The following is a 24,079-nucleotide window of genomic DNA, read 5'->3' as shown; positions in this document are numbered from 1 at the left end:
CACTTGCTTTGTTAAAATTATAAAATTATTAAGATTGCTATAGTACTGTGCACTACAAGAATATGATTTGCCACTAATAAAAAAAAAAGGCTTGTTAAAATACAGCTATTAGAAACTTGAAAATGAGATAGGCTTAATACTGATGCTTTCTCAGTCACTTTCAGACAGTTCTGTGAAAGATAAATGTAACTTTTATGGGTAGTTAATATTATATACAGATCAATAATCTAGTCTATTATATACAGATCAATAATCTAATCTAGTCTAGTACTAAAACACGTATATGTGGTTTCATGTTGTTTTGTTCAGGGCTTTTTTGATATACAAACTCACCAGAGAATGGCAGGTCAGGAGCCTGTGCTCAGAGCTCCAGCCTGTGTTCTGTTAATACACTCTGGGCACCACAAAGAATTATTTTGTTCAGGATCAGAGAGTCACTGGGATGCTTAACCAGTGAGGGTTTTTCACTAGAGATAGCTGCAAATAGCACAGAAGGGAAGAAAATCACAGATGAGTGCTCGCCAGTAACAAGCCAATGCCGATGGTTTCTTTTTAAAATGTTAGTGTGGAAGCAGAGAGAAAAAACAGCAAAGCTGCAATCTGTTTACATGCCTAAGTCCTTGCAAAGAGAAACTGCCTCTTCACAGGTTGCACTAAAGAGCTTGCTATTCCATTTTTCAGCGCTTCCCTCAGCTTTACTGCAAAATCACAGTCCCTAGTGCTCCATACCTGCAGTCCCTCTTCCCCATTAAAGACTGCCCATGCTGGGTGCTCCTCTTCAAGTCTGTAAACAAGGACTTGAGTACTGTTACTTGATCAAGTTGGGCAACACTCTTCTAAGCATGACCTTAGACTCCTGCCCAAATATGGGTTTTTTTCATAAAAATAAAATAAGAACTATAGAACTTGTGCTTCATTATGAAAGTTGCATGTGGCAGGGCTTTAAAAACAGACTTTGAGCTCAAAGGGACAATAAGAGAAGGAATGAAGTCTTTCTGGTCTGGGGTTTCTGGTGCAGGGTTATGGGTTATGGGCACAGAAGGAAGCCATGCTACCAAAGGGCAGTCAGAGGTGAGAAAGTGATCATCTTGTCTGCTGTGCATACAGAGGGTTTTTCTCTCATGCCATATACCCTGGTTCTACAAATCTGCTTTTAGGCTAAAGCGTAGGTGTGTCTGCTGAGGAGCAGCTCTTTGAAGAAGCTGTAGGTGTAGCATGTCTGTCATTAATCAGGCTGGAGATCACTCTTCAATCATGGAAAATGAAATGAACATTTAGTCAGTGGGTGAGAAAACAAAGACTCATTTTTCAAGTCTTCTTATCAGAAGAACAGACACCTTCTGATTATACCAGATTTTTGTTTATCTTTTACTGATTCTTATATTAATTTGTTGGATATTTAAAATCTAGTGTAACAGTGAATCCCATGCACAAAAATATGATCATGGCTAGAAGATATTTTAAAAAATAAAAATGTAAGGACACAAAGAGTCAAACCTCAGAATGACAGTTGGAATATTTAATAATGCTGACAATGAAATATCGGAGCATCACTATAAATTATCACCTATTAAGAATTAATCAGTTATTAAGAGTTAGAGCTCAACTACTATTTTGATGATGATGAGAATCATTCCTGATTTTATGGTGCAGGAAATTTAACAACCTCATGTATTGTATGCCTTTCCTTAAGACATATTTATAGCACTACTGCTCTGAAAGAATCACTGTGAGAGGTTTGGGAACGTATAAGAGCACTTTTTAGATGCCAACAAAAAATGCATACATATTTTAAATGGATTTGGAACACACTGATTGAAACATATAAAAACAATCATAGAAGAAATCTCTTTAAGATTTCTCTGTTCTGCATAAATGTCAAGTCCCCAGGAAATGGGTCTGCAACTGGAATAAACACTGAATAGACTTACACTGAAAGAAAACAATGCTCAGGCTCAGGCTTAGTAGCTTGTTTCCACAAGATACCACTTGTGTAAGGGAATACTCACAGTCTCAATAGCCTGACTCCACTCTGAGGAGAGGAATGATAGGAGCAACAGATCACAACACCTCCTGGTCATTCCCACAGGACCTGAAAATACTTTGTCACTCTTTATCATGCACGTTGCTGCAACATAAATGTAATCTTCTGTTTTACTCCTTTCTCAGTTCTATATAAACAAAATAGATTTTTTTCCTCTTTCTTTGTCCCTGAATAGACACACAGGTGTCTGTTCCCTGATGCACATCTCCCTGAATGAGGTCTGACATTCCTTCTCTTCCATGCAGATGATCTAATTATTCCCACACGCTGCTGAAAGACGTAGCAGTTTACATGCCATGAGCTGTGTCTCAGAGTGTGTCTCACTGACATCTGTTCTAGCCAGCTCCTGACAGCCAGCACCAGTGTGTGGCATAGGGCAGCGCTTAGGGACAGCTTACAAGACACAGAAAATACCATCTGCATCACCTTTAAATTTTTAAAGGTAATTCCCAGCATTAAAATCACAGATGCAATATCTTCTACTATTTATGAGCAGGCTATGTAGACATAATTCAAAGTATTATTTAGCTTTTAATAAATTTTCAGCTTTTAGTGAGCAATGACTCTTCAGAGTAAATTTACAGAAAGCACATTATGTTAGTATTTTGAATTTCTGAGTCAGAATATTTTTCAGTATAAACTATCACCTGCTTACAAGAAAGGAGTAGCTCATAAGATGTAGCATGTCAGGTAAATATATTTGGAATATTGTAAGAGAAAAAAAACACCATATTTTTCCTTATTATGCTTTAAAATATGAGAGCTTTGCAAACATACACTTATTCAAACCTTCATTTCAAGTTAGTCATCATAGTGCTTCACTCTCCAGCTCTTTATATGCTGTGAACCTCCAGTGTCTATGCAGTTGTTTCTAAGGTAACAGATCAAGATGCCTTGTGAAAAAAATGAATCAGACCTTGAATATTCAAGACAGCTCCAGTTGCAGAAATGAGAAAAGGGCAGTATCATCTCAACCAAGGGTTCTCAGTGTCTTTTAGACCCCAGTCTGGTTTGCAGGCAAGAATAATATAATCCACCCTAAGGCTATGAGTGTGAGAGTACAGCGGTGCATGCAGTTTCAGACATGCAAAATGTCAGAAATTTTTTAATCAGAGCCATAATTAAGGAATTATGGAGGCTGTTCTCGACAGAGACTTGTTGCCTCATTGCAGGGTACACACACACAGAATACAGATGAAGAATGTGTTTGGTGGGTTGAGCCTCTAATTCCAGCCACTGACAGTCACAAAGAAATCTTTCTTTCTGTCAGACACATGATACACAAACCAAAAACACATAAAAATTAACATGAACCAGCACGTGAAAATAAATGCACCTTTCTAAAGAGGCCAAATATGTATTATTCCTATCAAAGGAAACAGATATCTTTCACAGGTCTTTCACAGGATTATCTGGGTCAATAGTTTTCCGTGATTGGGGCTATTGGGTTTTGTTGAGGGAATTTTTGTGATTTGTTTGATTGTTTCTTTTCTCAAACTGGCTTGAACTACATTTTGGTTTTTTTACAGGCTATATTGCTTATTATCTGAGTCCAGATGTCATATAAAAATATAAACACAAGTAAGGCACATAAAGAGAATATTAACCAAAATATGAAAGGCTTTTAGAAAGCTTTTGTTGCTACAAAAAAAACCTAAACTCTTTGCTTAACAATATCTGACACATATGTTCACTGCTATATGCACACACCCACTAGCTGTGCTAAAATAATCATAAGGTATTCTTCAAATGCATATCATAATGAGGTCTAAAAAACCAAATTCAGAGAAAATGATCTGACTTGATAAAAACTTTCAGAGTTGTATTATTTTCCATGTTGTGTAAGGAAAAGCTTTAATGTAGCTCGGGGATCAGACAAAAGTCACAGTTATATGACTGGACAAGTTATGACCACTTGTACCTGCTTTCTTGGTTTTGAATCTTGTGGTCTGTCTGCTGAATTAAAAAATATTACTCGCTAAAATGCTTGGAATAAAAACTGGTTGAATATTTATATAGCTTGTTTGGCAACATACTTCAGTGACTGCTCTGCATGAAGAAAATATTAACAGATTTTGGGACTTGTATCATTGAGCAAACTGAGAGGAAGACGCATTGATTAGGGTCTTACGTTCTTGGAAGGATGTGAAGAGCATCTGGAATCGGCTGTTTCGACTGCCTTCATCTGCCCACATGCGGATTACACCCAGGCCTGTCCTCAGCATCACATCATTAGCAACTGTGCTGCAAAACTTCGCCTTCAAATCCTCCACCGAGCTGCTTCCGTCATACACTGCTACAAAGTTCCTTTTGCATTCATTGGAATTCTGCATCTCGTAGTCCAAAAATCGCAAATAGATCTATAAATCAATCAAACAACAAAGGGAACATGTACAGACATTTGAGAATGACTGAAAAAACATTAAGCAACTTTGCTCTACATTGCAGGAGAAAGTACACAACAATTCCATCAAAATATTTTTTCTGGAGCTGGTGATCTGTAGGGCACTTCCTCAGAAGGCCATTAATATGCAAACTGAGCACTGTTTCTACTTCCTGGTATTTTGTCTTGCTTGCAAGTAGAATGTCTCAGAAGATCTAGATATTTCTTTGTTCTTACCTATAGTAAGGTCCTAATTTGCAAATACATACTTCTTTTTCCAGAAGTATGTGCAATGATCCTTCAAGCTGAAGGACAGATAAGATAGAAATTTCTTCTTTTAATGCTTGGCACAATATTGCTCTATTACATGACTGACATGTGAAATAATAAGGCAAATCATTGCTGCTCCCTCCCCAGAGCCAATGTGTCATCTTATATGTTTCTGCTACATGATTCAGGAAGTGAGAATCTGAGAGCCAGGCAGAACTCCATCATTAATCTTTTTATGTTTCCTCAAGGATCTGGCTACCATCTCAGCTCTTCTAAAAAAATCTATGGTATAGATTTTAATAATTTAACTGGCTTGTGTAAACTCCTAGAAACCTATGTCTCTTGCATACAAGTAAATTGTCTCACAATGTATAAGATATATTGCCCTTTGCAAAGAACACTTTAAAACTACCTAAAAAGAAGCAGGGGTGAGGATAAAAGACTATTATTTAATATTCAAGTGTATATGGACTTTAGGGTAAACCACCAATTTTAAAAGCAATTGATTATAAAAGCAACATCAAATATTGAATTCACAGAGAAGTACTATTTTCAATAGATACACGATACCTAATCAAATGGCCAAAGGTACTCCTGAGATTTCAGGAGAAAGATACAGAAAGGTGAATTAGGGCGGAAATTGCATAAAAAGGCAATAAGCACACACAGCATAGAGCTATATGCATCTTCACTTGAAAAAAAAATTACTAAAAGAAGCCCCACTGTATTAGACATCAAATATACTTATTTCCAAACAATTTTATTGACTTCAGTTATTTTTCATATGCACAGAACAAATGTTTTATAAGCTCCTCTGCTTTTGCAGAAAGTTCATGAACAGTGCATATCCTAGTAGCAACAAGCCTCATAATTTCACCTCATTAATATATTAAAACTCTTATGGTTTAAGAATTATGTGCTCTCAAGCAGTCTGCTACAGTTTTTAATAATAGCTCAGATTTTTAATGGGCCTTTTCAGGTATTGTATTTTTGTATATTTTCATTCCTTGTTATGCTTTGCATAAGTGTCCCTCTAAAAAGAATATCTGTGAATAATTTTTACTAGCAAATGAATTTAGGTATACCAAAGGCACTTTTTTTTTTCTAATCTGTTATTCTTACAGTGACTCTTACTGATATTCCATCATTTCCATCTTTCAGAAGAGTTCAGAGGAATATATTTCAATTAAAGTGCAGATAAGTGCACTTTACTTTCACCATGTATCCTGGAGTTTACGTACCATAATTTAAGGAATCTGCTTGTATTAGTCTCTACAAAACGGAACGACTAACAGAAATACACAAAGACATATTGAGATGGAAATATCTTATATCAAGGTATAGTTTTTATAGTGTTTCTCACTTCATTTACTGGTTGTTCAGTAAAACAGTGAAATGATACACACTATTGTGCTGACAGAAAAAGATCCCACATGGGGGGATCCCACAAGGTGGGGGGAGGTATGGGAAGAGGCAGAGCCATGATACAAACACCCAGCAACTGACCACATTTGGGAAACACCAGAGAGCTGCTTCTGCGTCCCAGACACCAGATCCTCCTTCTCAAGGAAGGGTGCAACAGGCACTGTGCAACCCTGGCACCCAGCCTCTCCTGGGAAGCTGCTGAGACAGCCCATAGTACATCTCTGCATTACTTAGGGAATTAAGTGTACCCCTTGCTTTTCTTTTCTCACTTAACTGAAGCACTCTGCTTCAGACAGTTGTCCCATTGCCTGCCAGCCTTGTCACAGGTAATGCAATGAAATTTTCCTGCAGATAATTATAGGCAATATTGCATACATGTGACTGTTTCTCAGGAAGAGAAATGAGTCAGATAGATTTTTCACAAAGAACAGAGGGCTTGCAACATGCTTTGTCATGAATCTTTACTTTTACTGTCTGCATATGCCTATCATATGTACACCATTTATATTTATATAAATATAAATACACATATATATATATGATAGACCACAAAGTTATAGTGCAATGTACCACATCACATTTTTGTCTATTCCCCTCTTCAGGAAAGCTCATATTTACTCCAGAAAAAAAGATTACATTAATCTGATGGCAGAACAATAATACAACTATACCTACTGGGTGAAAGGCCTTGCACGCGTGTTCACATGTTCTCTATTTATATCCTGCTGTCTTTTATATATGCATTTATATGTACAATTGCATGTGCACATATATCAGCACATGTATTTCTTTTAAAGCGTATCCCATTTCAGTGTGGAGATGTAATTTTTATGAGTTTTCATTCTTACAAGAAATGTGCGCTAATCCTCACTGTGGTTACAAAATATCCGCTCTCCCGGCAATTTCCAGCATTCATCAATTATTCCTGATCTGTTCAAAAACACTGTTCATATAGCAGTACAGACAAAATCTTATTTCTTTGGGCTTATCATTTGACATTCTTTAGTTTCTGGAGGTATACCAGCCTTATAAAATAGTAAAATATTTCTTAGAGTAGCAGTCATAAATACTGAAAAGGAATCAAGAGAATAATAACTCAGCATTTTGTTTTGAGTCTTCCAGGGGAAGAAGCCAAAACCTTCAATTTTTCCCAAGCCTTAATTCTGCTGTCACACATACCTGTTCATTCCTCTGTGTGGGAAATTCAGCCAACACCATAACATATATAGACCTGATAGGTAATGGAACCACTAGAAAGAAATATTTGACTTAGAAATCTATGTCTATCCTGTAGAAGAAAGATGCCACTTTATCCAGTGCAATAAAGTTTCATAAATTCATAGAGAAATAAGCTACTGATATTCTGAGGTGAGTTGGAGCTTCATTTTCATAATTGTCTTTGGAGATGACTACTCCCAGAACTTTATATAAAATATTGAGGACTTTGTACAACACACTCTGAAATCAGGGGGTATATTTCAATCTATTTTTTTTAAATCAGACCTTTACCTTAAGACTGCAGTGTATTTTTAAAAACTGGAAACTGATTACACAAACTGACAACCTGATATTGGATCAGATTTTATTTTAAAGAGCTGGAATAATTTAATTGCATCTGCACGCCTCTGCCAACTTGTATGGTTTCATTGCTATATATTTGCCATTGTTCCTGTCACTGGCTGTAAGACCCACACTGGCAGAAGAAAATGACTAATAATAAATTGAGTTCCCCAGGGAAAGAATAAAACTGATTATATGACAAACTCTTATTTAATGCAAAATGTTCCCTATACATAGCTTTTTGAAACCAGTGGAAATATTCTCATTGCTTTTGCTGATATGTGGATGTCACTAAAACAAATGCATCAGAAAGTGAGAGAAAAATTATCAATATTGCTGGTTATTTCATTTACAGAGATCTTAGCCATTACTTCTACCATTAGTGGATAAGGAACTTTGTTCCCCTGAAAGAAAATGAACTAAAACAGAGGTCACAGACTCAAACACCACCATCGGCCTTCATTCAGCATTTTTTCATTGATGCCAATAGGAGCTTTTGGAATGAACATTTCCATAGATACTGGCACATTATATTAGCATAGTCAAGGCATTCTTGCTGAAGAGAACATCTTATTTGAAAGAAGAAGCATAACTGCCATATCTTCTTCTTTCAGATTTTTGCTGCAAAGTCTTAATAAGTCGCTTTTGTCAAGTCATCAGCTCCACATTATTTAGGAGAGGGGGCTGCTCAAGTATTAGATTAACTGAGTTTTGAGATGTCACTGCAAATGCCAATGTCATTTGCAACAAAACTGATAAAGCCTCACTGCAACTGTGGCATATTACACTCAGTCACATAATATTTTAAATAATTCTCTTGTCACCTGTAAGTTTTGTATGGCCACTATAAATAATAATCCAAAAAGGAAACGATGGGAAAATTTTACTATTTCTTTTCATTCAAATTTGAAAACAACTAAAAGCTCTGACTGAACATATTAGGAAAAAAATCCCACAAAATTATTGTAAACTACGAATAATATATCACCTCAGTAAAATAGTCAGATTATAATCTCCTCATAGTGAATCACTTCTGATGAGTTCTGCTTTTTAATCAATCACTGGAGGTTAGGGATGACAACATGATTGATCAGGCCAGTCAGGAAAAGCTTCAAACCATATCCCAGCATATCAGACTTAATATATCTGCAGAGACACTCAGTCGCCTTAAACCAAACCAAACAAAAAGACATCATTCAGCTGCCAAAAGTAATTTAAACATAAGAGAAAAACTTCCTCTTCATCTAAGTGTAATGTCCAGATTTCACATACTCTCCTTCTGGGCTCAGTCAATTTACTTGTAAGCACAGGACTGGGTTAAATTGTCCCGTTGCTCAGTGATAAGTTACAGCACCTACTTTATTCTCCATCTTTTTCAGCTCTGTGTGATTAACAAAGTACTTTCAAGATGATTCCTCCAGTATTTAGGCCTGGGAAACCCAGTTTTTTTAAAGCAGATTGTGCAACACTAATTGAACTCATTCAAGGCAACCAGACACCAAGTACACCAGCCTAAAAAGCATGTTATCAATGAGGCTTGAATTTGTCATCGAAATGGTCTGTCCTCCTGCTTGGGTGGTATTTTTTTTTTTAATCAGCATTACTTCAGTGCAAAAGTGTTAATAACACATGATCTGTTGCATTTTTGTTTGTTATTTTGGGGGATTATTCTACATTTTTGGTCTTTCTGTTACTAGTCTGGGACCATGTTGTGCAAACAGAGAGCTCCATACCTCATATTTTCTTCTGTTCTGGAGCTTGGAGATACTGTCTGTCAAAGATGACAATTTTATATGGTACTTCTAAGATACTGTGATTCACAGCCAAGGCTCACATATCAGAACACCAGTTTTTCTAGACAGGTAAAACTCTGGATTTCTTTGCCTTGTCCTATTTGTTTCTTCAAACTTCTGTGACTATCCAATAGTTGACACTCTGTCAAGTCATCCTCATTTTTTTTTCCTTTTACAGTCCAAAAATGCTCACAAGTGAGCAATATTTACACCTCCTTGGTATTATTCTGCTTTTTAACACTGAAAACTGGAAATCAAATCCTGATTCTGCTGTTCTCTCTGACAGATATTTTATTACTTTCTTTAATAGATTTTTAAAATTACATTTCTTAATAGCTATTTGGTTTGAGGATGCTGACTTTCATTATATTTCTATACCTGAATGGAATAGATTAACGGTAACTTAAAAGTGGGGTTTTTGACAGTGTTACTCTGGCACGTGCATTGACATGCCTTCATAGTAGAGATTCTATATACATAATTCCAAATATGTACTTGTCTTGCCCCTTCATCTCAAAAAACTATTTTACATAAGGGATTTTATTCGTTTAATGTAGGTAAACAATATTTTCTACTTGTTTAAACATAATTTGTTCACCTTGTACTCACCATATATACATATGCTGTACTTTTTAAAGTTGTAATAATAATATTTTTTGCATTATCTGTATGCTAGTAAGCTTCAGAGCTTCTTCAAAGAAGTAGATCATCTGAAGCTTGCAAAAGTGTCTCTGGCTGTTAGGTTATTCAGCCTTTAAATTTTATTTTTCTCTAACATTTCAAGAATTGCCACTCAAATGGCTCCTGTTAAGTTTTAGTGCACTACTTAAAGCTTCTGTTCTATAACTGATTAAGAAGCCTCCAAAAAATTAGTGCATCTTAGTCTTCCAGTGCCAACAGCTTAAACTGCTTTTCTTACAAGCCTCATCAAAGAGCACAAATTTCCACTGCACATGGGAGAGCAGAAAATGTTTTGGTTTAGTCAGATCAGTTCAAAGAGACTCATTCAGAGCTCTGTAATTTTCTTCACCTCATGTTTCCTCCTGACTGTCTAGGGAATGCACATATAACAGCCCAGTCTCTCCTCAGACTATACTCCCTATGAAGGCAGGCACCTGGAAGCAAACAGTCAACCCTTTATTTGGTCAGGAGCTTGCCAGGTAGCAGTGCAAACCCTTAGTAAACACACAAGTGTCTTGATCACATTGGGTCCCACTGTGCCGCTCCCAGCCTCATTCCTCACCATCCCAGCCTTGCCAAGCTACTGGCCAGCTTGTGCTTGGGCCAGCCCCACTGCCTGGGCAAGCCCAGCCACCATGGCCAGGCCTCTCCAGTCTCATTAGCCATTTCCTGGCACTGTGGCCTCCCTCATCCTGGCTCCTCCCATGTGCTGTGTATCCCCTTCCCACTGCTCCCCAATGGCTCTGCTTGAAACAGACGCCACCACTCCCTGGCAGTTCAGGGTTAAGGATGCTGCTATGATGTGTCAAATCTAGACAGTCATTAATTGACACTTTGGGTTCCCTTAATCTCTTGGGTTAAGTTTTGCGTGCTATAACCTTTGTCCAATATCCTGTTTAGGTTGGGCAAGAGAATTAGACATCACTTTGCCTAACTACCTTATAACTTCATTTTATTTCTCATGGTGCAAATAAAGAGACTGCTCCCACTATTTGTTCAGCCTAAATGTACTTATTGCTTATTCCTCCAGAATAGATTATTTTCACTGGACTACATTCAAATTAATTCCTGTTTTGATGCTGTTTCCTGAGGTGCCCAGACCATGTGATAATAAATGGTGTTTCTAACAGCACTGCTTACTGTTTTATTCCCAGCATAGGAATATCACATTTGTAAATATTTATTACTCTTACTATCAAGTTCTGCTGTGTTATTTTTTCTACAGAGTCTCTCAAAAAACAAGCATAGCACAAAGGTACCTTGCTGGGAAAGTTGCCCACCAAAGAGAGCACAAACATAGTTCTGTTCTTCCTGGGGGCTTTGTCAAACTATGCTGACTCATCCAACATAGAAAAACCTTGTTGATATTATCCTCCAATACTTCGCCCTTAACAGAAGGTAAGAAAACTACAATTCTATTCACTTTCTTCTTTTCTAGCTCTAAATAAAAAATCTTTGTATATTCACTGCTTGAAGCAAATGATGTCCCTGAAATTTTTCAAATCACTGTGCAATGAGTTTATACACTTCCTTCTTTGGACTTTGTTCTACACTGAAGAATTTTCAGATCAGGAAATCCCTCCAGAACTTTATTGTTCTGGGTGGGTTAGCACTTTCAGTCAGCAGCTCTTTTCTTAATTTTCCATTCTTGCTCTGAATACTAATTGCGGTCGCATTCTACATGAAGTGCAGAACTCCAGCGTTATTCCACGCAAAACTCACAGCTATCTTACTCAGCAGGGACTGACTTTGAATGATTGCAAGAAACACAGACTTCACAACTAGTCACTTTTACTATATAAGACTCTAGCTCTGCATATAAGTTGTGTTCAGACTGCCTTCTGCACTTAGAGAATGTTTGGTTTCTGCATGCTTTTCAGATTTATTTTACTCTGTGTGTGTGGTCTGTGTCAGGGTGTGTGTGTGTGTGTGCATGTGTGATATAAGATAATCAGTGATGTCTCTATTTTAAGTGTGTGCAACAAATTTTCTGCTCTCTGTCCCATTCCAGAGCACTGAGGACAGAAACATTTGACCCAGACTGCCAGTTTGAAGCTCAAGCTTAGAGACCTCAAGTACACACTCCCTGGCTGATCTCATTGCTCATATATTGAGCTCAGACTTGGCTGGAATCTGGAATTGGAAACCAAGGGAAGCACTTGCATCTTGCTTCTGCAGACAGTTTAGACTGGATGAGCTTACGCCAAATGAAATTGCAAGCAACTCACATTCTGGCACAGTTTAATTAAGAAACTAAAGCTGAAAAAATTCAACATATATTCACTCTGAGAAACTCTTGCCTTTTAGGCATAATTCCCAGTAACAAACTGTGCAGCCCAGGGTACAGGAACACGTGGGTTTAAAGATGTCTGCGGAGTTCTCACTGTTCTTAGCAGGAGAGCTTGTTTTCATAGGTGCAAACTGACATAAATTAAAATGATGTCATTAAGTCACTGTACTGAATATGTCATTAATTCAAGGTTAGATAGGGACAAAGGAAGTTGACTGTAAAAAATGGACAGTGGATTCCAGTTCAATTGAATCAGACCCATAAACAATCTTATCATAAACCTTACTTCATACAAAGTTCTTAAAAATTTATCCACTTGTTCCTCTTTCCTTAATATCTGTATATTTTTAAACTTGTCCCAGTGTGATGAAACCATAACTGTGTGTGCATCTCTGCATGTATATACTTGTCTGTGTGTACAAAAATATATCTGTTTGAAAAGCCACACTAAGTTCAAATGCTAAATTGGATTTACCCCCCAAAGATGGATCTAGTCTTGAAAAATCTTTTTTTTTTTCCCTAGTTGACTGTGAAACCTTTCAACTCGACCTTAGGAAATACTGATTTATATACTTTCATATTGCTCACTCTCTCCAAGCAGGTAATTCTGTAAGATGGGAATAGCAGGATCCATCAAGAGATGACCCAGTCCAGCCCTCTGCCTAAAGGCAGGATTTTTAATGTTTCTCTCATTTTTCACAGGTTGTTATCTAACCTACACTTTCAGACCACTAACAATGCCAGCTGAACCAATTAGCCCTCCCTAATGTTCGAATTTTCTTCCTTCATATTTAACCTGAAACTTTCTTCCAGAGTGTGGTGCCCTGAGTTATCCTACAGACATGGGCATCTCAACATTCCATCCTCCTTGTCAGAGCCTGTTATTGCATTGTATTACTCTCCTTCACACAATTTTCTAGATGACATTAAATAACATCCAGTATTACTTAATTTTTCTAAAACTTCCTTGTTGCTCTCCATTCCAGATGCCCTTCAGATAGGATACGCTTCTTGGAATGCAACACAACTAAATGCAGATATGGAAGTTTATGAAGAATTAATGAACTTTAATTTTTAGCTCTCTACTAAGAGTAGTAGTTTAGTATTCTTCTAATAGACAATGTATTTTCGGTTACATAAATACCTAGTTTGGAGTTTTACATCAGAACTAAGTATGGATAAATACTACAGGTAGGTGAAATTGTGATTTTTAGCAGGGCTTTGAATCATATAGAACTTCAGAGTCAGACCAAGTAAGAATATCACAATTACATTATGTGGTCAACCATAAACTTGAATTTATACTATAGGGAAATGCTATTGGCTTAATTAACTGTGCTGATTCTAATAACAATTCTGTGTTTGTCTGCTTTACTTGTACTAATACCTAAATACAGCACAGAATAGTTTAAATTAGAAGGGACGTATAAATGTCAACTGGTCCAACTTCCCTGTCACAATCAAGGATGTATTCAACTAAATCCAGCTGCTCAGAGCCCCATCCAACCTGGCCTTGAATGTTTCCAGGGATGGTCATCGACCAGCTCTCTGAGCAACATGATCCAGCATTTCACAACCCCCATTGCAAAAATATCTTCCTCATATCTAGTCCAAATCTCCCCTCTTCTAGGTTAAAGCACCTTGTCTTACCACTACTTACCCCTTTTTCTTTATAGGCTTCCTCTTAGTACTGGAAGGCTGCTATAAGGTCTTCCCAGAGTCTTCTCTGGACAGACTTTCATCTCTTAGACTTTCCTCACTGGAGAGGTTCTCCACTCCTCTCACTATTTTTGGGGCTCTCCTCTCGACCTGCTCTAAGAGATCAATGTCTTTTCTATGCTGAGGACCCCAGAGCTGGATGCAGCACTGCAGGTAGGGTCTCACCAGAGCAGAGCAGAGGGGCAGAATCTCCTCCCTCACTCTGCTGACCATGCTGCTTCTGGTCTAGCCCAGGACACAACTGTCTTTCTGGGCTGGATGTGCACATTTCTAGGGCATGTTCAGCCTCATCCATCAGAATCCCCAAAACCTTATCGGCAGGGCTGCCCTCCATCTGTTCTTCCTGAAGTTTGTATCGATACTGAGATTTGTGCTGAATGAATATAAACTGCCTATAACACATGGAATAATAATTCATCAGTCCAATAATTTCATATCACTACTTAGTGTAGCAAAATGGGAAGCTCATCTACTTAATTGAAAACCTCTATCAATATTAATTTTATCCAAAAGTAAAAAAAATGTTATAAGATGAAAGTATATTCTGGAAATCATTTATCTGTAGTCCTTATGAGCCAACTCTTTTCCTATACTTTCCCAATAGAAAAATGCTGATAGTAATGATTTTTTTCTCTTCTGAAAATCTTTCCTGAAGAGAACCCTTCAACATTCATCCATGTGTCATTGTGAAACAATTACATATTCAGTACAGTCTCCTCACTGAGGTTATACAAAAAAAGCCCTTATCAGTTTAAAGGAAGCAGAGAGTAGTGCATATATAAATCCTACTTTCTAAAACCTTTCCTGTCCAATAAAATACAGCTAGAAAAAGTATACTGTGGGGTGTCTTTTACACAGTGAATGCAAGTAGGTGGGAGGCATAAAGCTGTTCCTGTTGCAAAGAGGGGAGAAGTGGTAGTGTAGACAGCAATAATTAATGCATATCATAACTGATAAGTTATGGATAAGAGAGAAAATCAAGGGGAATCCAAGAAAAACATTTTTGAATTCATTGCATCCCTCTCATGTTTCTTACAAAGCCCTGGCTTGCTGACTGTGGAGGAAAAGAAATGAGAATACTCTTTTTGTCTGTGTCTCTAAACCAAAGGAATTAAAGGCTTCATATGGAGGAACATTAATTTACTTTAGGTCCATTTTCACAGTTCCCAGATGAGAAACAATGATGACCTCAGTGAGCCAGCAGTGGCCCCTTAGTTGTCTCTATGTTAGGTGTTTGAAATATAATGAAAATTAAAATTATAAGATTACTTCCCACTTTAAAACACACACTGATTCTTTAAAAACATGAGCAAAATTAAAGATGAATTTAAGAAAATTACTTATGGCACAAAAAACACATTAGTATTGCCCAAATCATCATTTATGAAGAAAGGTGGTTATTTTGGCTGAGATGACAAATTACCCTTCCGCAGCAGAAGGAAAAAAATAGTTTACAGTTCAAGCTGTAAAGTTATTAAACAGGATCTGACTGTACTAAGAAATGCACAATATATTAGAAAAGGCAATTTCTTAAATTAAATGGCAAATCAGCAAGTGGATGAAGGACTGACCTTGGATCGGGGTGGTGCTCGGATGTACCATTTACAGTCTACTGCTTCAGTTTCAGAAGCTTTTCCTTCTTTAACAATTTGTACAGATTCCACAATTCCTTCAGGTCCTCCCATCTCAAACTCACAAACTGAATAACAAAACACCAGAAAAAATGAAACCTGAACAGCAAACAAAAGGTTTTCTACAGCAGAGTATAAAAGGCCTCCAAGTTAGAAAAAACCCCAAAACACAACATACCAACCTGGCAATGGCTTCAAAACGCCAAGGTCCTTAAAATCTGGATCTTAAAAATAGAGAAAGACAAAATTAATTTTGTTCATAATCTAGGACGTTATGATAATATGTTCAAATTTTATGATGTGCTTTAGTAATATAATCATACATAAACTTATTGGAAATGGGAACTGTTTCAAAACTATGGCAACACAATAATTATTAATGCAGAAATTATTGATACTATCATACCAAGTAATTTTTTTCTGTTATGAAATCCTGCTTTTTTCTGTCTCTGTCTTTCAGAAGGGTACAAAAATATTTCTGCATACATTAGCAAGTGAGAACATCACATAGCTAACCACATGACATTTTAATACATCAGTGTAGTGAAAGAAGATATATTTACAGATCCATTCAGAATCTTTTTGACTATTTTGCATTTTGAAAAATAACACTCAATTTAATTGGAGAAATCCAAACTTAATTCTGTGTTCATGAATATTCTGCCATCCCTACTGACCAAAAGGAGACACTTTCTTTGTCAGAAGCATCCTTTTGGAAAAAAATACCATAAGAATTACCATTAGAAGTCATTGTATGAACAAGTTAATAAGTCTAATATGTGTACCATTTTCCATCAGATAAACACGATTATATTTACTATCTGAGAGGGCTTGTATCATGCCTTTAGAGTCAGGTGTAATACAGAGATGAAATGAGTTGGTCTCAGATGGATGTGCTTCAATAGACAACCGTCCATACACAAATCATCATTTTACAAAATTTGGCTCAGGTTGAAGATACTGCCCAACACCAGAAATATGGGAGGCTAAAACAACTCCAAAAGTGATGTCTTAGAATAGACTGGTCTTGTCTGGGAAATTTTTATCATTTGCATTGTTTTTCTACATAAAATGAATGTTGTGCACTGTTCGTCTCATTTACACATGAAACTGATCTTGTTTCAGAAGTGGGTCAGTGTAGAAAGAACTATAAATAAAAAAAATGAAGAAAAGCTTTGGAAGAAGGAGATGTGTCAAATGAAAAAAAATTAAACTCACAACCAAGCCATATAAACTGCTCTTTCCCTCTAGCCTTAGTCAATTAGGAACAGTAAGAATCACAACCAGATAATATACAAAGTAGTCTAGTGCTGTATAAGCAAGAACAGCCATTTTAATCTAAAGAGTCAAAATGTGTTGACTTCAAAAACTGGAGTTGTAAGATTGCTTTTTATATAGCCCCTCTATAACCAGGCTGCTATTCTTCTCGAATTTCTCTTACAGTTGCACAATATAAATCATGAGTAAATACTCATGAACTTACAGGACTGCAAATCTAACTGAGTAGGCAATTAGTATTAATTGTTGCATCTTTTTAGAGATCAGTAGGTAGATATGGTTATCAGAACCACTAAAGGTAATCAAATATTTCAGCTAATGTACTTGGGATGCTGATATCTAACTCTGAAAGTGAGATACTGAAAGGAAATCTACTTTTACTTATGGTTTGAATTACCATCCTGATAGCTCATGTAACTATTGAATTTCTTCCTTTTACTGAATTTGCAAGTATTATTCTGATTTACTGAGAACACTCCACCACATTAGTAAAGTACATAGGAGGAAAGAAAGCAAAAACTGTCTTGCCAGAATTTTCCCCATAGGAGAGTTTTCATATAAAGCAAAGTCTGTAGCAAGAATCCAGGCTGAAGTACAATCCAGATCATATAATTTGACTCACAAAACAGCTCTGAAAGTATGTTATCATTTAACAATACAGTAACATTGGAACAACACATACAGAAATGCACAATCTGTTAAGATTCTAGAAATATGATAGACCTGCTCAGTTTTAAAAAATAAATTTTTGCAAGTTCTCAGCTTGCAAAAGTTTCAAAACTGAAAGGGAAATAAAATTTATAACATCTGAGGTGATAACACTTCATTAAATATTGCTATTATACCAATACTACTATAATAAAAACAAAATCTGTAAATAAGGTATTATCACTCAAGCTTAAAATTCACCCATGTTTGAGTTTATTTAACTAGCAAATATTTGCTTTTTAAATAGTGTCCCATTAAATGGATTAGATTCTAGCAGCTCCTCTGTATTTCAATCAAATTGTTATTCTCAGTCTGGCTGGGTCAAAACATTAATGTTATATAAACACTGACTGGCCAGATTTTCCAATAGATCAAAATAATGTTCCTGCGAGGAAAACACCCAAGACTGGAAAACTTTTCTGAGAAAAATAAGATGGATCACCCATAACTAGAGAAAAATAACAGAGGGAAAAAAAGAAGCAATATGGAGCTGCTAGAGACAATCCAACAGAGGGTCATGAATTTTTTAAGGGACATGTAAGGAAAGGTTGAGAGAGTTGGGATAGGTCAGTCTGGAGAAGGGCAGGGTCAGAGGTGATCCCACCAATGTGTACAAAGACCTAACGGAGGGGCACAAAGAGAATGACATCAGGCTCCTTTCAGTGGTATCCAGTGGCAGAACAAGATGCAATGAACACACATTGAATCACAGGCTGTTCCATATGAATATCAGGAAACACGTCTCCGGTAGGAGGTGACTCAGGACTAGCAAGGTAGCCAAGAGGTTGTGGAGTCTTCATCCTTGGAGATATTCAAGGATATTCAAGGATATTCATTGCTGTCTAGACACAATCCTAGGCACACAGCTTGAGGTGACCCTGCTTGAAAAGGGGGTTGGACAAGTCAACCTCAAGAGCTGACTTCTGAGACCAGCTATTTTCTGATCCTCTGATTTCATAATAACTAAAAAATAGACTTTGATAATAGTGAAATAGCCAATCAAAAGTCTAGACCTGTTATCTGAGGTAGCAACAGAAGTTAGACAAATCTCTATCACAAGGCAGACTTGGTTTTGCGGAATTTGCTCTGAGTCGCAGGAACATATACAGGCCTGGTTTCAAAAAGTTCCACTAGGTCTTCATGGGGGCTTCTCAAGATTTTGGATGCTAGCTTTGGAATCTACATTTTCCATGGAAATCATTCGACATATCTTTATTTTTCATTTCACTGTTTCTATGCAAGAAGTCTTTTTCTTATAAGCAGCTGGCAAACATGGAATTTAAATAGAAAAACAGGAGGCCAATTGTAAGGATTTAGGGTACCTGATTGCTCAAAAATCTTATTAAATAAAGAAAATTGTAAAGTAAAAAGGCATTGTACATCAAGTGGATTAAGTCTTCAAAAAGTATGTAAATGACCTTGTTTACAAGTACACTGCAGCATCTTATGGGATTGCCCAGCTGAGGTATATCCATACAGAAATATGTTTACCCACCCATGCATGCACGTACATATGTAACACCTCACTCCATGTCACTTAATTACACAGAAAGTGAAATGTTTAAAATTATATTGCTTGAATAATTTCTGTAAGACATAGGAAAAATGCATACAGTTCAAACTAATTACTAGCAACACGATGTTCTGCTGGTAAGTATTATTGCAAATCAATTTTAAAAGATCATATGTCGAATTAAAAATTCCATACTTATATAAAGATCACTCAACTTGTCTTCAAAGAGAGATGGCACAATGCTTTTAAAAGTAATGTTGTAATACAGAAAAATTAGAGTATTTTTACTGTTAAAAAGGCAAAATTTCCAAGTTGATCTCTCACATTTTATTCATCCTTCCTTAGCTTTTCATAAAAAATTCATCTGGGCACTTTCTTACCCAGCTAACTTCAAACTTGCTGCTTTCACTGATAAAAAATAATATATATCTCACTCTGGAAGTCAAAAGATATAAGTCAAAATTTTAATCTCTTTTAAAAAATGGAAGATTGAGTTTATGTGTTCCTGATCATATCTGGACTACAGTATACTTAATTACACAATTTTATTTTTTTTAATATCTGAAGTGAAATACATATAGTAAAGAACATGAGCAATTGCTGTACAGTTAAAAGTCAAGAGGAAGGAAATGTGTAATACAAAATTCTGGTGCTGAATAACTTTTGAAGTATTTTTCTCTTTTCTTCCATAAATGAGATGTGGAAGAATTATTTGAACTATTTGAAAAAACCATACACTACAAAGGGTTGATGTTTAAAACCTAAGGGGATTTTTGCTGTTTGTGAATACAAAATCCTCCTTTTAAATGGATACATACAGAAAGTAGTCACAATAGTTTGAAGCCATGTTTCCTAATCAGAAGTAGGGAAGCTGTCCCCCTTTATTCAACAATCAAACAGCTGTAGATATATCTTTTCACTTCTCTGTCTCTGACTAGAAATAGGTATTCAACTCCTATCCATCAGCATTGAAGTAATTTTAACACACACACATGCTATTTTGTCAGATAATTTATTAGAGACCTTATTTGGCATGTAAATACTCATAGAAAAGTAAAGAGAATTGCACTATACAGCAAGCCACAAGTTATTTATCTGTAAGTTTACTAAGTCAAGTTGTTTTACAGTGATTTCTGGGAGCCTAAACCAGCCTTGTCCTCTTGGGGGGTGAGGTATAGTTCTCTGTAAAAGCAGAGCTTGCACAGCTCAGTACAGAAAAGTATGATTATTCTAAGGTATTTTATGTCATTGCCTCATAGTATTTGATGATAGAGTAAAAGTAATGGAAGAAGATGGCAAAAAGATTTTAAAAGCAAAAAAATCTTCTTAAAGAATGACGAATATAATTCTAAAATAGAAAATCATTTCTGTATGCAAATTTTATTTGTGTGGTGTTCAAAGGAAACAGCTATTCTACTGGGGAGAGTAAAGAAAAAGTAGCAAGAAAAAAAAATGAAGTTAAATTGGTATGCAAACCCCCACACATTATTTCTTATTAGCCTAAAATGAAATTTGTTCTGATGGCTCCTTTCATATTTCTAGTCTTCTTGAAACTTCCATATATATTTCTATATTTGTACTAATGATATCAAAAGGTGTTCAAAGAAAGCCTCTAGTTAGCTAGACACTGTGGAAAGTTCTGTAATAATTATGGTTGGCAATATTATGTGCTGTATTTGCTCTATTGTATGTGCTCTATTTTCTATGTTTTCTTTTTGAGGACAATATTGTGATCAATTGTAGCTCTTTTGAAGACTACATATTTGTAACCTAAAATAATGCTTCTCAAATTTTTTGCCTTCTTAATATAGTCATGAAAAACCTCAAAGCTGGTAAGTGCAAATGTAGCAGTGAATATGACTCCTGATATTTCACCTTGAACATCTAACTGCCACTAAATCAGCAAAAAGTAAATGAAGGCAAATATTGTTGAAATAACACAAACTATTATCCACAAACTATTTTTTTTTTCATTTGTCACTTTACTACTCTCAGCTCATACCCACAAAGTATTTTTTTAGTGTAAATAATACATACAGTGATTTGTAAACTAATTGTATTGCTATGATGACCTCAGTAAAACAAGATATACTGCAAGTGTTAGCAATAGTGGGACATTTGTATGCCAAAATTAGGTGTTTCTTTGTTTCGTTGCAATCTAGTTAGAAATAAAAAAGACAACATTGGAAAAAAAAATTATAACAAAATCCACGACTTTGAGTAACTTTTTGCTAAGACTGGTCAAACTGAGCAAACAAGAAGCACCTGAATAAATTCCACTGGAACAGAGCACACGATAACAGAAGTTTCAGCTAAATTTCTGTTTTCATGCACATGATGGCAGGCTTTGAGATTTTAGCCTGCTTGTCTCTGTTGTCTATTCTGCAAACCCTTTTAAATGTAGGGCCTTTCTCCTGTGTAAATTTTGTTGCAGATGGGAGCCATGTCGGAAAGCGAAAGGTAACATGGCATTCCAGGTCTCATCCTCGAAGGGTGTTTCAACCCTTTGATATGTGCTCTAAAATCCCAGAAGTGAGAAGCGGTTTTTTGGAACTCTCCTGGTGACAAAGGAGAGCAAGAATAGGCAACAGTGTCATACTCAGGCTTATGAGTGGAAAGAGGAAGTCCTGGAGCCTTGCTATGTGTGGGATCATTTTATGTTCAATATTTACACAAGCAGCTGAGCGCTCCGTTTAGTCATTATATTCCCTTTATGCAGCACACTCTGTGTGGAAATGCAGGGAAAAAAATGATGCCATGATGAATATTTCAAGGGCTGCATATACCTTCACCTGCTGGTTGCCCGAAAATATTGAAACAAGACTGAACGAGCTCAGGAGTGCACTTTATCTGAGTAATGCAGCCTTGCTGTGACAGCGCAGCTGACTTGACCACCAGGACTGACTATCAGTCAAGGGCAGCACCTTGTCTGTGTCTCCCCAAGATAATATCCTGAAGGCTTCCTGTAATTGACTAATGGCCTCTTAACTGGACTAGGAAGAGAGATGTGCAACGCTATAGTGGTTTTCCTGAATAATGTTAAATTCTAGGTATTCCTAGCCATGCAATTTCAACAGGATACTACTAAAGGCTCAGGATTTGTCTCATCATTTTTTTAATAGATGACTCCTGGCCCAGTCCAAGGAAATAACACTTTAAGTTCATGTCAGATGACTAGGGGAAAAAACGAGCCCAAATGTTTAGCCACAACTGAGTACCAGGCATTACTTCTGCAGACTGAACCTATTTACACATGGTTATTTCTTGCTACCACTGAGTGCAGAATCTGCACATCCTTTTCAGGATATTTATGCTGTACCAGTCTGCTGGGTGGATTTCTCAGGACAGAAGGATCTTATGAGAATAACTTTGTGATTTAAAATAGCCTTTGTTGTTTTCATAGGAGAAATGTTTTCTCCTAGTTTTACCTCAGAATATTTAATAGAATGAATGCATTCACTGTAGTGTTCCTTTGAATAGCTACACCTTTTAGACCTCTTATAGTTAACAGAATATACTACTTGTGCTGCTTCAAGTAGCACTCTATAACCTGTTGTTCACTGTACATTGTGGCACATTTCCAATTAAAAAAGAAATACAACACAGTGTTTACACCTACTAATATTCTCCTGCTGTAGCTGGCCATGCCAGTGATGGCATCTTTTTGAAGATAACTGCCTCTCACACGAGAAACTCAAATATCTCCTATAGTTTCCATGTGTAATAACTCACTTTCCACTTTAACAAGCAAATTCTTTCACTGCCTCCAATTTTTTTTCTCTTACAGACAAGCAAGGCACCAGGTGATCTTTTGCTAAAGCAAAGAATTGTGTCAGAGAGCACCAAAGGGAGCTGAATTGTGTTTGTAAAAACAACTGCTTGCTTTATTGTCTCACCATATGTCAGAAGGAGATGAAACAGACAAAATGCTACAGAAAATAGGATTCTTAGAGTAGAAAAAAGTGAAATAGCCATAGACTGAAAAAACCCCATTCATTAGTTTACTGTGCAACTGCTAGATTTTTGAAAGCTGTTGAATGAATTATATTCTAGTACTCTCCTGTAACAAAGTCATTGTATGATTCAAAAAGTCAATGTCACAGGATGCTTTTAAAATGTATTCTGTATCCAGGGTAGAAATCTTTAGGATCAAGGGGAAAAAATCTAGGTTTTCATCCCCACTGGAACCTGAATGTTCTCTTTCTAAAGGAAAAAAATTAGAATGAAAAAGCAGCATATATCAAAGAAAAAGTGAAATTCATTTTTTAAACCCAATTGTCACCTCCAATTGTAATTATATATGCCCACCACAGACACTTTCAGTGAACAAGAAGGGGAATTATAAAAGCCACAGAGCTCAGTGAGTTGCTGAGAAAGGCATATTCACACCAAGTCTCAAAAACAACTGTGGAAAGAGTAACTTTTCTGTCCTGTCATTTTAGAATTCATAGCAGCACAAATTTCAGTGACACCAGATCTTTCCTTTTTCTTCTGCTACTCTTAGGAGGTTTTCTGGCTAGGAACTGTCCTTTTAGGGAACACTGAGCTGTTGACCTCAGCAGTTTCCCCAAATGTACAGAATGAGAAGATGTGTTTTTAAAAATTTTAGCTGCAGAGTATATTGGGGAGGGTCTTTGGAGACATTCTAACACTTTTGCTTCTTCATCTTTTTGACTGCATAGGGCAGCAGCTCTCTCTGATGAAGTATTTCAGAAAGAACATAGCTCTGTGTTAACTTTGAATTCCCTACATAATTACCCACTTACATTACCCACAAACATGAA

The 24,079-nt window shown here is 36.5% G+C and overlaps 1 protein-coding gene across 1 annotated transcript in view; it reads right to left on the bottom strand.

Annotated features, from left to right (window-relative positions):
• NETO1 (neuropilin and tolloid like 1) overlaps window positions 1–24,079 on the bottom strand; it is a 62,867-nt gene that overhangs the window by 12,639 nt on the left and 26,149 nt on the right. Inside the window, exons 5-7 of the mRNA XM_030943834.1 lie at window positions 15,979–16,020; window positions 15,737–15,864; window positions 4,176–4,404 (exon numbers count right to left, since the gene is read on the bottom strand). Of these exons, the coding sequence (XP_030799694.1) occupies window positions 4,176–4,404; window positions 15,737–15,864; window positions 15,979–16,020 (399 nt within the window). The remainder of the gene's footprint in view (window positions 1–4,175; window positions 4,405–15,736; window positions 15,865–15,978; window positions 16,021–24,079) is intronic.

This window comes from Camarhynchus parvulus, chromosome 2 (assembly GCF_901933205.1).
Source record: "Camarhynchus parvulus chromosome 2, STF_HiC, whole genome shotgun sequence".
Taxonomy (NCBI): domain Eukaryota; kingdom Metazoa; phylum Chordata; class Aves; order Passeriformes; family Thraupidae; genus Camarhynchus; species Camarhynchus parvulus.
Note: the sequence above shows the minus strand (reverse complement) of the source record. Positions and strands in the feature narration are given on the sequence as shown.